Source organism: Temnothorax nylanderi, unplaced genomic scaffold, assembly GCF_030848795.1.
Source record: "Temnothorax nylanderi isolate EJ_2023f unplaced genomic scaffold, tnyl_v1.0 TNYL_tig0087_pilon, whole genome shotgun sequence".
NCBI classification, from domain to species: Eukaryota; Metazoa; Arthropoda; class Insecta; order Hymenoptera; family Formicidae; genus Temnothorax; species Temnothorax nylanderi.
This window is the reverse complement of record NW_027249149.1, coordinates 555,954-573,554: the sequence shown is the minus strand read 5'-3', so window position 1 is coordinate 573,554 and position 17,601 is coordinate 555,954. Positions and strand designations below refer to the sequence as shown.

The 17,601-nt window shown below is 38.9% G+C and overlaps 2 protein-coding genes across 5 annotated transcripts in view; one reads left to right on the top strand and one right to left on the bottom strand.

The window, feature by feature from the left end:
- LOC139774779 (uncharacterized) overlaps positions 1-17,601 on the bottom strand; it is a 211,392-nt gene that overhangs the window by 150,483 nt on the left and 43,308 nt on the right. Inside the window, exon 3 of the mRNA XM_071710244.1 lies at positions 1,284-1,322. Coding sequence (XP_071566345.1) covers positions 1,284-1,295 — 12 coding nt within the window. The 5' untranslated portion in view covers positions 1,296-1,322. The remainder of the gene's footprint in view (positions 1-1,283; positions 1,323-17,601) is intronic.
- The window catches only part of LOC139774778 (uncharacterized), a 171,484-nt gene that overhangs the window by 134,520 nt on the left and 19,363 nt on the right, over positions 1-17,601 (top strand). For all 4 annotated transcript variants that reach the window (XM_071710238.1, XM_071710240.1, XM_071710241.1 and 1 more), the window contains exon 3: positions 3,673-3,817. In XM_071710238.1, coding sequence (XP_071566339.1) covers positions 3,673-3,817 — 145 coding nt within the window. The remainder of the gene's footprint in view (positions 1-3,672; positions 3,818-17,601) is intronic.

The window sequence follows — 17,601 nt, the reverse complement described above, 5'->3', positions numbered from 1 at the left end:
GAGGATACGCAGCTCGACCTGAAATCTCAACTGGAAAAACGGACTTCAGCTGTGAAATTATTCGCGATACGTAGTAAGCGCGAGTCAGCACGTTACGAGACAGCAGTGTAATTGAACAGTTTGTTCTGTAAGTTATTTTTGTTAATCGAAAATCCGTACACCGTCGACGTAATGCATTAATATGCATTAGCATATCATTCAAATGCAAAACTGCAGTTACGTTATTTTAATAAAAATAAACGGTTTGATTGATGGGATTTAATAGATTGTCGAATCTGAATAATTGCATTGTGTGTATGGCTAATGATAATAACAATTTGGCGAGTAAAATGGGATTTGGCATATATTGGTCACGTTTCCGAATATGCGCGCAGTTGTTCATGCGGAATATTTCAATATATCAAAATGCATAAGTATTCAAGTGCAAAATACAAGAGAAATAATAACTCATGTTCGTAAATGGCAACGGTATGAAATCTATGTCGTAAATTGACGCTATTGTCTCGTGACTTTATCAATTCTCTCTATTATTAGCGACCGGCAAAGTTCATGTCCTTACATAACTGTAGACTTTATTCCGTATAACTTTATTCTCGGCGACCTAGTTCCTCGAGCAGTTATACCTTTTTATTTTTCGAGAACGTTATTTTATTTTTATTTCTTTTTCCTCATTTCGTGTTATCTCCTAATACATTGCACAAGCACGATGCTGCCCTTCATGGCTTAACGTCGAATAATATTTAACGATCAGCTTATCTTAAATTACTTTGTATATCACGCGAAAAATGCATTGTTGCAATTAGTGCGATTTAAATTATAAATAAAAAATTATCATAAGCCTGCAATATTTATGCATTTGCGGTATAAATTGTATAATATTAATTCTATTCGTTTGTGTAAATGCGTATTGCGCTAATATGTGTGGGAGAATCACATTGTCACAATCATATATTATTATGAGAATGATATTTCGAATATTTATGCAATATTATCGATGATATGTCAAAATCATGGTTTTGAGAAATTTGCAACTGAAGAACTAAGTTTCAGCGACTTCAGAAAAATTGCTTTAGGAGATTGCTTTAAATTGAAAAAAAAAGTTTCGTATATTTTAGAATTATTTTAGTATTTTCAAAGTTTTAAAATTTGAAAGCTGACAAATTTGATTTTGTTATACGACTTGAAAAATATAGGCAAATATATTTAAAAAAATGCACGAAATTTAATTTTGCAGTTATACGACATTGCACCGACGATATTTTCAATATTATGAAATAACTCACTGAAACGGCCATCCTTGTTCGGTTTCATTTGTCATGGTTCTGAAACAATGATAAAAATTGCAATTATTACATGTTGATTATAGAAAATTATTTTCCATCAACGTGAACTTTTTGTTTTCTATAAAAATTTCAAAGTGCGCGAATAAAATACATTATTGCTATTTATAAATTTCGTGCAAATATTATTATACGCTCCAATATTGTTATACATTAATAAGTATTAATTTTAACAAGAATCGCAAGTAAAGTTAAACGCGGATGGAAAGTTTGTATTTTCGAAATTCTACACATATCCTGCTTGCATTCTTAATGCGCGCGCTCGAAATTTCATCCAACGTGCTAATTATTTCCGTTCATCTGATACGCAGAAATTGCGTTGTTGTTTTCGCCATATGGGAGATGGGAGAAAGAGATGACGTACAGAAAACGAGGAAAAGGATGGAAGGATGGAAGAGCTAATGATCGAGAGAAGGGATAATTAAATGCGGATTATCTCCGGCAAAATTCAATCTCTCGTTCACGCTAATTGGAACGGGAAGAAGACAGTGTTATTAAACAGCTTGCGGATAGATTCAATAATATTTTGCGACAATGAAGCGCCTGATCAAAAGGAAAAAAAAAAGGGAAAAAAGGTTGCATTTACGGTTCGTTCGAACCAGAAATGCAGTAGTATGACTAACGCTCATCCGTTCGTCGCGTACTACAAGCGCAACAAAGTTAAAATCTCAATAAAAGTTGTTTATGCGGAAGCGCATGTGCGGAATGTAATTTAAACTGTTATCATCATGAAACTCCTTCTTTCTCTTCCTCTCTGAATTTTCCGCTGCACGGAATTACGATTTTCGCGATACCAGATAAGGTCGGCGCGATAAATTGCATGTTTTACGCGATCGCGATGCTTGTTAGCGAATAAAAACTTACTCGCCGCGCCGCGCAGATATTTGATTTCTAAATAAAACGCGAACGCTGGAAAATACAAGGCTTGCAAATTGCTTTCTCGATAAAGCAATAAACGTTTACATTTAGTTATCGTGGCAGCTCTGTTATCTCCCTGCGCGTACTTGACTTTTCATGATATTCCGCGAACGTGGCCAATAAAAAGATTTTAGTTGCTTCAACAACTAAAGTTCTAAAAAATTGAATTTATAAGAATCGTTCGCATCATGATGGATAAATGTATCACGTGATAAAGCCAATTTCATCGAAACCACTTCGGCTCGACATTTTCGCGCACAAAAGACAGCCAATGTAACAACGCTTAAGCTACTGAAAATCTAAAAAAAATTGGCGCCGCACAAAATAATCGATACCTGCGCTATCGACTGCATTTTTTTTTGTCTTCGTGCAGCCGTTTATTTCCGGTTTCTTTCGCGTTCGTCGTGGGGGTGCAACAAGTGTTACGATGCTCGTGTCTCGAGGCAAACGAGCGAGATACCGCGTTGCAAATCTACGAATAAATTTCTTGCTCACCGACTACGGTCTCGTTGCTGCTGCTTGAATTGATATCTACGACTCGTATTTCAGGATTATCTACTCGGATACGTTATTTTTGTTTTGCGTCAAGCTGCGCTTTTAGCCGGCTTACAAATGCCCCGACATAAAGTTCTAAAAAAAAAGGAGCAGATTTGCGCACCGTGTGCGGATAGCCGCTTTATTAAAAGTGCCCGCCATCTCGGGAAACAACGTTATTTGACGTTTACGCGGTCTTTTATAAGCTGCCATTCATGACTTTCGCTGCACGAAATTACGGTCCCTTTATCATTGCGGCCTGATTCATAAAGTGCGAGGGAACAGTTAACGACATGTAAAAGAGAACATTTTTATTATTCTTGGTAATACCGGTAATATTACAGGCAATATGAAGCCACATTCCTCATTTTTCTTCCACGCCTTTAAAGCTATGCAAGAAATTTAAGAAGGCTATCTTTTCTCAATAACACTCGTAGCGAATAAAAATGTAACGATAAAAGTGAATTTATCGGGGGAAAAAACAAACGAGAGATATACATGCGAATTAAAGAATAAGAGATGAAACGTACTCTCTGCAAATCAAGGATTAAAATATCAATAATATTGAAGATTTCAAGTACGCAAAGTTTTCATGTCAAATTTACTTTTCTCTCGCAGATGTGCAGCAACATAAATCACATTGCCCGTGACGTTCCACGAACAGGATCGATTGGGACTTTTAGTCCATTGCGATATAAAACTATCCGCGCGTAAATCAAGCGCACGTCGTCCGCCCCATGTTCGTTCGATATCACGCTCGCGACATTTGCATCGTTAGCACGAGCGTCTGCAAAAAAGCCACCCTCCTCCTCCTCCTCCTCCCCCCTTCTTCCCTTCAAGTGGCACGTACTCGACGAACGCAATTTTCTTTTGTTTCCAGGCAGACCTATCCTGCAGAAACACGAAGCAGACCGTGGGCGCGATTTACACGCGCACAAACTTCGTGACGTTGAAATACGTCACCGACGCCTGGGGCACCAACTCGAATGGCTTCCGCCTCGTCATCACGGCCGTCAAGGATCCGAGTGAGTATTTGTCGATGCGAACCATTTCCAACTTATTCGCGGGCCAATCGACTCGCTGACATGCAGAAATGCAGATCGCGAATGCGAACGCGAAACTCGAAACTCGAAACAAATTGTAATTTTTCGATGCGTGTAATACAAGAGAAGCGTATTGTTTATATCGTACCTTGTACCACGCACTTCTCTGATATCAGTGCTCAAAAGTGGCATTGCGTGCAAAAATATGTACACATTAATCTCTTACATTTTTTGCAAGATATCTGGCGCGTAAAAATCCCTCCCTGTATTTGTTCAATTTGACAAAGTAATTCTTGCATTTATGCAATTAGTCTATTTTAAGACTTACTCGCTGGAGGATGCAACTCCCGGTACTTGAAAAACATATTTCCGAGTATGCTGCTCTGAAAATAGAAACGTCGAAGTCTTTTCACAATCCCCATTCTTTTCTCCCGCGGTCGTTTTTATGCTTCACTGGTTCTTTAATCTGCCTTCCAATTGTATCGCGGTCACCGCGACCGACTCGAGATCTAAATTTATCATTCAATCGCTTTTATTCATTAGCTCTCGAGCTATTAAATTTGCCTTTCAAATCCAGCTTCTTTAAAGCGCCGTGTCAATTCCTCTCCGTCCCCGATATCGTATTTTCCAGCGACCACGTTTAATGCACGATTTCAAAATGCAGTCGCTTAACCGCGCGATGAACCTCAATTAACATTGGAATACTCTATATTCGTGCGATATTGCTCGTACCAATGAATGGCATCACAACTGAATCAGTCATCTGTGAATCTATACATAATTTCACATATCTAAAAGCGAGCTTCAGCAAAAAGAGCATTTATATTTCAACCATTAAGAAAAAAATAGTTGTATTTTCTAATTGAATTTCATTTTGTATTGATTTTCAATGTAGAAGAGATTAAATTATATACTGTTATGCTAAATATTAAATTGGTCAGTTTTTAATTTTTAGATTGTGGTTAAAAATGATAAATTTTTAAAAGTATTTACTTATATTTTTCTCGCATAAAAATAATTTTCTTATAAAAAAGAAGAATAGAAAAATTTATCTATAATGTTTCTTGTTTCTCTCAAAGATCACTAACGTTTTGCAAGTGGATTTAAAGGCCTTTATATTACAATCTCATAAACTATATCTGTGTTTTTGTCACAGAGTCCAGCTTCGTAAAACTCGCGCAAGACAAACAGCGCGCATAATCGACCAGTTTAACGAGCCATTTCCCAAGTTTTATACTAGTTTGGCGAAACAAGCGTCCGGAGACCGTTTTACATTTAACAACGTGGATGCGCCACGTTGCGGAAAGTTTGCGGATAAATATTGAATAAAATTTGTAATTGAAATAGGTGGTGACACAGTAAGTGACGTCGTTATTGACGCGTCGCGCGGTTCGACGTTGGTACGAAATTTTGATTCGACGATTCGATTCACGATTGACCGATCGCCGTTGCAAGAGTTTTCGCGACTACAACAGAAGCGTGACGGTGCGTTAACAAGCGAATTTCAATTCGTTTTATTCCGCCGTCGGTTTGTAGTTCGTAACCTACATCGCGGCGCGACATGTAAGTAACGTAACGCCAGTCACGAATCGCACCCATGACGTCGGACGTGTTAATGAAGACTGATCTTGTTCGCTCGTTCGCGCAATTTTTCATTATGGAGACGCGAGATGCGAATCGTGTCGGCTCGCGACGACGATAAATGCCGCTCTCGTCGCTTCGTCGGCGATTTTGTCGAGCGGACCTTCCGAAGCCGACGAAAGACCGTTAATAATACGGGGAACATTGAAATGAAGTGCTCCCACCTCGGCTGTCTAATACTGAGGAAAAAGCGTACCACATCGCTCCTCGCGAATCGTTATCTCGCTCCCCGCGCTCGTGAGACTCCCGACGTAATATTTCCATGTAATAAGGTCCCTGAGAAACGAGCACCGGGGACAAATGTAACCGCTATATTTTTATATTTCCACGCCGGAATCCTGATAAAATGCATAGGCGCTACTCCAATCTCGACGCCATTTCGCGGCTCTTTTGATTACAAAACGCTGCGTCACTAAAGTGCAGTTTAATGTAAAACTAATAACGTATTGTTACACATGCAACGATATACGCAATAAATATATTATGTGTTAAATCTATTTACTACACTTAGTTTTTCTATAATAAAATATCACAATAAAATAAAATGTCACAGTAAAATGTCACGTCAATAAATGCAAGCAAGATATTAAAAATGTAGACGTTATTATTTTCTACACGTTTTAAGAAAGAATTTAAAGAAGTTTTTAGTTTCTCCCTGCTAATCTTTATATTAATAATTTATACAGAAAAACTTGATGTTCAATAGTTTTACTTAATTGAATAATCATTAAATAGGAGTTGTATATCTTTCAATTTATTCTTTCAAGAAAACCAAGGACGTCCGACAATAATTCAATGTGATGATACAACACGCGTGTGGCAATAATAGCGAGTATAGAGGAAGCGTTAATCTTAAGCACTACGAGACTTCGGCATTTCACACTTGAGATCCACATCCAAGATGACTTGAGAGTCTCGGCAAAGTAGCTATCCAGTCTCGGGGCTCGACAGGTGTCGAACTTTAGCTCTCGTCTGCCGAACAATTTCCTCAAGTTGTAATCTTCCGGCGGTTATAAGGGGCACTTCAAGGATAATCCGAGAGAGTTAATATAAGTTAGTTCAGAACTAAACATAGGACGCGAAATCTCGGTCGCGTACCATCGCTGTTGTTCTTCGGCTTCTATTTCATCGGTATCGCTATAGATTAAGAAGCATAGATCCCGAAAAGATTGTTAACTTTATTGTTCACAACAACTTTCGCAATATCTACAACGCGGAGTAGTCTCGCAATTTCCCGACGCGAGTTATTTATTACAGTTAATGCTTTTGCCAGGGCAGCCGTGCCAAGCAAGTGTTTCGTGCGAGGCAAGATATCTTGTTTGCCGCAGTTCGCATTTCTGTTAAGTGCGGATATACCGAAATTGTCCGGAAATATTATATCCAATTTGTAAAAGTCATTTTAATAAATAAATTATCGCATCGCGAAATGTGAAATTCATTAACCGATCGCTAAGAAACTAGAATAAGAATATCCTACAATTCTTCCTAATAGCCACGCTTCACGATCAGGTCGAATCAAAATCAATCGCTAGTGGACACGTTGAAAGCAAACGATCTCGACAGCCGTTGTCGCAGGATTCTCGCATAGCTAAACACGCTCGTTATCGAGCGCAAGTTACGGTTCAGCGACATCACGGTAACGTCGCACCAATTTGCCGTAATTATGCAGAATGTGAACCGCGAGAGCGGCCACTGGGGGGTGTCGCTGTTCATCCCTCGGTTACCTCTTCACGTCAGTGCATCCCTTTTAATACGCTACCGCGTCCCCTTCGTATTCGTGTTCGAAGCGATCTGGCAAACGCGTACATTCGAGGCTCGCTACAATAATTATTGCGTGACCGCGATATGCTCTTTCCTTTTTGCGCGACGCTAATTACCTCGCGTGATTAATTGATGGACGACGAGGCGGCTTAACGTATGTCGCGGATGCAACGAAGATACATAGCATCATACGAATCCCGCGGCTCGCTGTGGGAGGAAGGACTCTCGATGTGCGACGCGGATTGACAGGAAATACATTTTATGGGCGATCTGTTTTCTCGGCTTTGTTGCAAAAACGCGACATTTCGACGTGACGTTATATGGCCCTTCTACTCTCGCAGATTTATATCTCGTTCAGGCGCGTGATGTGCCCCCTTTATCTCAATTTTTTTTTCGCTGAATTATCTCTCGCATCAGCATGTCTATCGTGATATAGCACTATAGTAAGAATATATACATATACATTTCCGATATTCTCCTATCTCTTCTCAAATATTACGTGAGCTATCAAAAATGGTGCTTTAATTTAAAATACAAGAATATTCTTTTCTCTGCTTAATTATATAAGTCAGTTTAGAAGATAGTAGCTGTGTATATACAGACCCAACAACATTTTACTATTCGAGAAAGATATGAAGAAAGAAAAGAGTTTGCATTTCTGATGGAAACAATTCCGTTTAAAACAATATTATTTCACTTTGGGAAACGAAAGGAGATACAGGGCAGGAAAGTACGTTTGATCAGCGCGCGAATAAAGGGATGTAATCAAATAACTGACAAGTCAATTACGGTTGCCGGCGATGACTCGGATCTCACAACATCTGGAATTTCATGATCGACGAGTAATTAATTGGCTCACGCGCCGGCCCGAGAATTTCTTCCGATCGAGCAGCGGAATCCCTGCGAGGGTTAATCACGCGCGCTGATAAATTGGAACGCGGATGATCGCGCGCGGCGGCGGGCACCCACCACCACGGATTCCGTTCGATGCGGTCGAAAAGTGCCAACCGCAATCGAGGAAACCCCCGCGGGCATTGTCTGGGCGACAGATTTCCAAGCCCGTCGTGTTCCCTCACATTCTGTCCTTCCGAATCTCGTCCGTCTGTCTCATGTTTAGCACAGTGAATTATAGTTATTCGGGGAAAGAACTATCGATTCAGCGTTTATTCATCGGAGCGGAGTTTAGATTGATTGAGATCTCGTGCATATTTTCATGTTCGAGTCTCGAAATAGGACAGAGCAGGGAAATGTTGACATTTCTAAAGATTAATTGTTTTAAACGATATATCGATTGCGAATGCACAAATTGCACGTGCGATGGAAACGTATTAAAATATTTATATTCGCGCAAAAAAAACAGTCGTTTCAAGGAAAGCGTATATAAATTGTGACATCGTGAGACGTTTCACCAAGCAGAATTCTCATAACGAAGAATTCCGTTAAATAAATATCGGAAATCAAGGCAGCGAGGAAGGCAAAGTATCTCGAAGCGAAGCAAGAAAACGACTTCGCGTCTTTTAAAGGAGACACACATCTGCACGACAAATATCTGTCGAGCGTCGAGCATCGCGGTTGTAAATATCTGAACGCGACGGTAAAATAACATGTATAACGTGCAGAGAAACACCAAACCGTCTGAAATCGCGCGCGGGGATACTTTGCTCTCAAACATTCCGGAACGTGTCTTCACGCGTATAAGGCACTGCTGTCAGCACCGAGCGTGTAATCCAGCGAGACACTTAAGTACCTTGTCGCCAAGTCTCTCAATCTCGAATAGTTAGCCGCGCGCGTCCTCAGCGATTTCTCCCTTAACTTTCATCGCAGGGGACTCGGGGCGGCAGTTACATGTGTCTGTCGGCACGAACAGTATGTCGCTTTCGCGATAACATATATACGGCGAAATGACATGTGCGATGTTAACTGCGCGCAAGTTACGTACAGGAAGGTTGGCAAGACAAGTTTCACATCTGGGAATAAAGAGTATATAAAGTGTCTGATTTCTTATTTTTAGAATCTCGTACGATATCGGGAAACTCAACGTAGAAGAGATTTTTTTTTTTTTTTTCAGAGATTCGCGCGTTTGTTTTATCGTTCGCGTTCTGTGGATGTGCGACGCGGGGATGAAAAATACGGGTAAAGAGTGCAATATAGCGGGAATTAATAACTTCATCTCTCTGACGCGCGACATTACGGCAGTCAGCAGGAAAGAGGGGGGGTCTCTTTTTCTTCGCGATCTCGATCGGAAGGATGATTCATGCGCCATCGCGCACGACTTCCCCCGAGTGCCTCCATTTTCTTCCATCTCGTCCGCGTGCCTTTCCTACCCTCTCACCCCCGTCTCTCATTCTCGTCGGGAGTCTTACGCCGCGCGCTCTCGCTTTCCGCCGTCCTTCCTTTTTTTGCTCGACGGATTCAATTCTTGCCGCCGTAGTGCGCGGACGCACTTTCAATCTTCCCCGACTTCTGCCGACATCGGGTAGCATTCGCATATCGATTTCGATGCGCCGACACCCCCTCGAAAGCATTCGTTTTCCTCCTTTCAATATCACGCGCCCCCCGCGTCGTTTTTGTCCGTCGCGTCCGGATGCGTCCCTGCATGTGATTCGAACCGCGGATGGAGAACGCGTCGCCGTATCAATCTCTTCCGCCCGACCGTACGTACCGCGGCCGGAAGTCGAGAGTTATCGTCGGAACGCAAAGACAGTGATGGTCAAAATGGGTCCAACATCGATAGAATATTCTTCCCCTTTTGTCCCTTCGTATTAAAATAATAACTTTTTTATTCAATACTATATATAGATATTGATCATCAACCGATAATATAAAAAAATTGTCATAAAATAACCTTAATATAAATAAAAATCAATAGATTAATTTTAAATAAAAAGTCAAATGGTAAGATTATCAATTATATTTATATAGCTGTTTTTCTTGTAGGATTTCAAAAAATTCATAGGCCTAGCCCTAGAGAATTAATATAATTACTGAGTTTAAAATAAAATTAAAAAAAAAGTGTTTGCCATTCTAATGTAGTAATATTTTGATATAAGAGAAATATATTTTTGGGGTTGAAGTACTTTCTTATCAGTGCGGTGTATCGACAGGCGATTGGGGCTAGAATAAAGACATTATTATCTATCTTTTGCGCCAAAGGTGCCTTATTTTCTACTTTTATTCACGCACGCGCTCGTAGGATAATTCCCTACAATCACCGGCAGTTTCACTTTACCCGGCAATCTTCTCGTTTCATGGAATGGACGTGTCGATATCCTCGGTTTCCAGATTTTGCCTTCGGCTCATCAGAATTATAGCCAGAATTCAACGAATATTCAGAGGCACGTTCAGCTGAGTTATATATAAACGAAAGCTTCATCGATAACGTTGAATTTGTATCTCTTATCTACTTACTAGTTATTGATTCTTTTTAGGTAAAAATCTCCATTGTAAGTCTTCAGCTGTAGTCGCTATATGCGTACAAATCGCGAAAGAGACAATCTAAAGTTATATTTTTAATTAGCAAGATAAAAATAGTGTAATAAATCATTCGTTTGCTGTAACGTCTGTATATTTCTTTAAATTCAATACTCCTGTATTTCCGTTTCAATTCATGCAATTTTTGTTAGTAGCCAGTGAGCGTGACCAACTCGGAGAAATACCAATTTCGAAGAGCTTTTGTAAGCACGCACAGCTTCGACATAACGTCTGAGCGATTTTTCTTGAGAAAGTTGTAAAAGTGCGCGAAATCTTGTTTCAAGGTAAAAGAAAAGTTATTTTTAAAAGTTAGTCATTACGAAATGAAAATCTTCACTCCTTTCGCTTTGTGTTCATTTTAAATATTCTATGATTTTTTAAATTTATATATGTTATATACTATAATTCATATTATAAAGATTACAGAAAAATAAACAGTATAAATAAAAAATGTATAAATTTTTTCCTCTTTTGAAAAAAGATTATACGTTATTTTAAGCGATGTAATTACATCTCTCTCAAAATATTTAACTCATTATTCTTCATCAAAGCTGAATATTACTGCAGAAATTTGAAAGAGGCAATCTCAATCGTATCTTCTCATCTCAATTGGGAAGCGCATCGTTTACGGTATGTACCCGTTTGCAAATGAGACGATGATTTCCCAAACTTGATTCCAGCAAATTGCGCAGTAACCAGCTTCGTGTAATAACGGACGAGACCTTAGCGGTGTTGGTTGCCAACGCGGTACGGGGGATGAATGCGCAGTAATATGTCGCGTCTAGTGCATGTGCACGAAAAGTTTTGTCATTCGGCGAAACTTCGCCGAAATGGACGATGTAGGGCGAACCACCGATGAAATTTAATCAACGATATACACTCCACCATTCCGCGGTTTACAAGTGCACTGATATTGAAGAGACGAATCGTTGTTTATGTTAGTAGAATGAAGCATCAAAGTATGCGCAAACGATTATTAAACATATATATATAGAGGAAAGTCCCCTATTATATGAGACAGAATCCTAATATGAGATATGTTAAGCTAAAAGGCCCTATATAGGCCCCATCTATTGATCCCACCATGAAAAAACTCCGCCATCTCATATTAGGATCCTATCTCATAATAGGGGACTTTCCTCTACGTATTTTCAATTTATAGTCATATAAAATAGAATTTAATTATATTTTTGCATTAATAAATTCCACCGATATTTCTCTTTTTATTAATCTTTTCAATATAAATAAATACGAATATTTTCACCGAAATTAATAGCGATACTATTGTCTTACCGTTTCTTTAATTTCTAGTTCTTTAGTTATTTCTAGTAATTTTAATAACATTTAATTCGACTAAAAGCTTCATCTATAATTTCTCTTTTTATGTAAACATATGTATGTAGGTTAGATTAAAATAAAATCAGCAAAATTATAAAGAAAAATAGGATGGATACAAATAGAAGCTATTATTTTGAAAAAGGCATTTAATTTCAAAATTTGTGACATAATTACTTCTCTTCTGATTTTGATAATCAATTTACTAATTACCGCTATTTTCGTTAATTAAGACATAAAAGTTATCACTTCAGCGCAAAACATATAAAATTAATACTTGCATCCATTCGTAAAGTTATAAAAACACGATCTAGCGTATTTCTGGATGAAAGAATTTGATCCATTGACAGCGACGCGTATCGCTGTTTCATCTCGAATTGAATTGATACATGGAAAATAAAAATATATACTTTTCTTGCAGTATTTTATTTCGCGAAAATGTGTATCGACTGGTCAGTCTGTATATAAATTGCGCTTGAAACCGTTAATACCTTTAAAATCCATGTAATCTCTACAGAAAACCTCGCTCGCGTTTATTTTCGCGGGGTAAAGCAAAAGCACTCGATTCAGTGGCTTTGAAAAGGTCTGTGTGCTCAGGGTTCGTATAGAACGAATCAATCCGATGGAAAAAGGGTAATTTCTTTTTTGTTTTGACAATAAATATTGTCGGAATGCGGCGGGTGCCATGAAACGAAACGAAATCACGCACCGGTCGGGCGCGTAAAACGCGTCAAACTCGGAAGAGCGATTCCAAGGATCCTGATGAAGATCCTTAGCTTTACCGGTCCTCACTTCGATTTAATTGACTGCGTCCCGGTAGGATTATCCGCAGGATTTCAGGTTCGCCCGCTTTAATCCACACATTAAAGTCAATCCGGGTTCATCTCATGCACGACACTGACATAAAATACACACGAAGCTGTGCGGCTTGTAGACATTTCCATTACGGATAGAACAGATTGACGATACGGAGACAATCATTACGGCGCTACGTGATTGTCTCGTAGATTAACCCTTCTGTTTGAAACTGTTCTACGCCATCAAATTAAGTAATGAAGGTACTTTTATTAACCCACCATATCCTACTTTAATTGTAAATTTTCGAAAAGACACTAAAGATATAGAATCCGCAATTCTTTACTCCAGATCTATCATTCTTTTCCGAGAGAAATCGCCGTTACATAAAATTACATCCGCAAAAATTGCAAACCATTGAAAGAAAAAGTAAGTATTAATTTATATCTGTTAATTGTGTTATAAAAAGTAAATTTAATTGCACACATTTATATATAATATATGTTAAATTTTCTATGACGATAGTAATAAATTAAGTTCACATACATCAACATTATACGCCGAGAACTAATCACTCACTGCAATTAATCCTGAATTATTATTTATGCATAGATGCCTAATGCTAATTAAATGCAAATGCTCTCTCGGAACGATAAAGCCTGCGTTTGACACGCCCTTTATTTTAGACGCAAGCGTGGAAGCGCAAGATGTCAGACACGTTCAATCATCCGCGGACATTAACCCCCGGACTGCCGGTTCACGGTTGTTGCACCTCGCAATTCGTTGCACCGGGAGCGCCCTATCACATGTAACGTTACAGACACGCGATGCATTTTATGAATGAAGCCGGCTCGCGCACAGGTTTATGCGGGACCCCGGCTAAAGCTATACGGCCTTCTTCGTGGAGAAAAGTACGCGATTCACTTGAAACGGAGGCTCTCTTTCTTCCGCCTCCCTTTTACGACTGCACCCAACTACGATATTGACTTTTGCCCGCCCTTCTGAGAGCCATTCCGCATTGTTTCTCCAAGCGTTTCCGCGAGAGCGATTCGTGTAATATTTACGTTTCCTCGCAACGACACCCTTGGTTCGCAAGTGACAGTTTTAAGCGTCATCTTCGAGGCAACGGCCGAGAAAATGAGTGAGCCGACTCGAAGAATTTTACCTCACGAGAGCTGCCTCTTAAAGCTCGAGCGTTTTATAGCGAGATTTACCAAGTGTAACGACATATAGGTATCACTTGACGAGCGAGAATTTACGCGAGAAATAATGCATAAATCGAAAACTGTGCTGAGCCGAACCAGATTTGAATCATTAAAAAGCGGTAATCATAAAACAGCGGTATAAAAAGATAGTAAAATCGTGATAGTGACCATGTTGCGTCACATCGTTTTTCCCTACGTAAAAAATCAAATAAACAAATAATCATAGAAAATATCATAAGATCTTATAAACACAAAAAGTTGATTCTCTCTATAATGTACTCTCTCCTCTTTTATTAGGTTTTATTTCATATAAAAATATAGAGAATTGTAAAATCGCTATATAAAATGTTGGGTGATTATTGCGTCAAAATCAACTTTGTCATATTAAGGCTTAATTACTGTTTTGAGATTGATAATAGTGGCGAACTTTAACGAAGCGGCCTGTAACAGGCGACGCAACGAGCAATTTCGAGGCAACCGGCGCGGAAAGGAAATTCATTAGCACGCTCGCGCCTTTAAGGCGAGCTCTTCACGCGAGCTTCTCGAACCTTAAGAGGTTCGATCCCACCCGACCTTGCCGTTCAAGTTCGCGTCTTGCTAATGCTATTTACAAGATGCCTCGGGATCATTCGATTGAGAATTCACGATGCGTTTTAATGCTCGTAAAAGGAAGAGCGTTTGACAACACCAAGTTTACGATAGTGCGCTTCTTATGGTGGTAATAGGATCAAGGTAGGGAATTAGTGACGTCGAAGGGAAACGATGGCGAAATAAACACCGCGGGCACGTGTGTGTTAGTGCAACCGCGCGTGCATTGAGGGTGCTCATCCCTTGTATTCACGCTCGCGTGAGCATGCGCGCATTGCTTGAGGTGATCGTGCACGAGATTGAACGAGGAATTAGGATGTGAAGGGCGGGAGGAAGCCGATTTCCATACGGATGGTTCCCATACACTCGCACACGCACGCGTGCGTTCTGCGCACGTTCATGTTCTATGGCACCCTCTTACCCCATGTACCCTTCTTTGTCGTGGTTTCTTAGTGGTTCAGGTACATAACTACTTAGTTTCGGAAACGCCAATTACTCGAGCTATTAGTGATTATATTGATTTGACTTTCTATTAATTAATCTTTATAATAGTCTATGCAGATAACAAAACACTTTTATTTAATTTAAGGCAGATTCTATATGTTAACTCTGATTGGAATGGAAATAATTTACTGTAATATATAAATGTACAAATTATTTACGAAAAACGACAGTTTCAATATAGATACTCTAATCTATATATTAATTGATATTTTTAGAAATTTTTCTTTGATTAAATGCGTAAATGAGTGAAATGTAAGTAATCTAATTATCTAAGCTTTTTTTTCTGGGAGTGTTACGTCACTGTTGTGATTCTTTCTTCTCTCCCTTATTGTTCCTCGTCCTTTATTGTCGCTCCCACGAACCTTCGCAAACCAGAATTTCGCCCCAGCGGCATAAGCAAATAACGTGTTTATGCATTTGCATGATGCTTCCGTAACGCGAACCACCCTAGCGAAGCTCGTTGCGCAGAACGGCGAGGTACGAGACGAGGCGTATTTGTAATCCGAAACCGCCGACTCCCAAACGGCATCCACCGCCGGAATGGATTTTACGTCCATGGAACGCGCGATTACACGTCGTTGCGAAATTAATAGGCATGCATTTGAACACGAACGAGCTTAGTCGTCCATTGCCAGTATCTCATATTTTTTTTTAATTTGCTTTCAACAAGCATACAATATAAAAGGAAAATTTTCAAAAGAAATAAACAACAAATATAAACACTTTAACAAAGAAAAATTTAATATAATGAGATAAACGTGTTGAACGATGTGTTAAAAATATTGTATAAAAATTAATTGAATGCATACAAGTAATTTACTATGCTATGTTAAAACGACTTGCTGTTATGTGCTGTAGAATGCTCGATACTGAAGAATTTCTACATGGACGCTTCATTTCTATCACGTTCGTTTGCTACTTGAATAAATTTCTGACAATTTATTTCCTTGTTGATTATAACGGGAAGTGATTTAAACATTTTTTTGCCAGTAAAAAATTCCGTGCTAAGGCAGTTAATGCATTATGTATACGGGTAAAATGTGGTGTCGCAAAGTCATCGAGCTTACAAAATGCTATAATAGTTTTTAAAGCATCATGCATTAATCATATGTAAATAGGGCAATGATTGAAAGATAATGCCATTGTATTACGACGGTGTATAGATGTACCTCTACTACTGCGCGATGGAACACACATTATTTTCTGGTCAATTTTTAATCAACTACACATATGGTCAGTTTGTACGATGTTTATAAAATTGTATATTCCAAAACTGATGTAACGCATCTTATCATTCTCTTTAAAAATTTCACATTTCGAACATTTTGCGAGCCATTTCGTGTAAAAGACAAATTTCCATAAAATCGGACATCGCTCATCTATCTCAATGAAACGCACCGCTATTTGTAGTAACGGGATCTTGGGATTATCGTCATTATCGTCGTTAACATCGTCATCGGCATCATTAAGCCAAAAGTGTGTGTCGTTTGCGGCTTAACAGCAACATACAACCCTCCTCACGCGATCCCCGACTTCGATTTTACGAGCGGATTGTCACGCGGATAAGATTAAATATGAAGCTAAACGAGAGAGATAAGGTGCGACGTAAAAGAGCGAAGTGACGCTTTCTCCTTCTCTCACACAATCTAAATTAATCTGGAATAGATATTTTCCAATATATATGATACTAATTTGTATTAGGATAAAAATTATTTAACTTGATTGCTTAAGGAATCCAAAAATTATTCTTTACTATTTTGAACCCTCTCCAAGGGGGGAGGGGGGCTCAGAAAGGTCTTCCCATCCAGAAGGGAAAGAAGAACCAGAAGGGCCAGAGAAGGCTCTTTACAGATGTACAAAGCCGCGCGTTTTCAGTTCAAATTTCATAAGGGAGAGTACACGGAGCATCGAAAAGTCGCTTTGCATATATGCAAAGCTGCGCAAGTTAGATCAGTGCAAAATTTTCAGTGCGATGAGATTTATTTGATGTAAGAATGATAATTATTTTATGAACGTAGCGACGGAATAATAATTTATAAGCCGCATCTTTAATTCTTATCTTTCATTTTAATTCCTATTTTTAATAAGTAAACCGCGTTTTACCTATTTCAATAAATATAAAGCCATTACCTTAATCGGGTTTATGGGTTATTAATCGAAAATTAAACGCAGAATGACAATCATGAATTCTAATAATCATAATCAGGTTTAGTATCTTTTTAGAGTCACTTGTAGCCATTGCATATTGTCGAAAAGTATTGCAATGATGTACGGCTCGCTTCAGTACTTGCTCGTTTGAGAGTTGCTAAATGTATGATAGTGTTTGTGGCTTCCACGTATATGAAACAACGTTAAATAATAAAATATGCTAGTCGCGCGCCAGCAACTGTTACGAAGCATTTAACATTTTATAATATTCACGCTAAATTTTTGACAACTTAAATATAAGTTGTTTATTTTCGAATT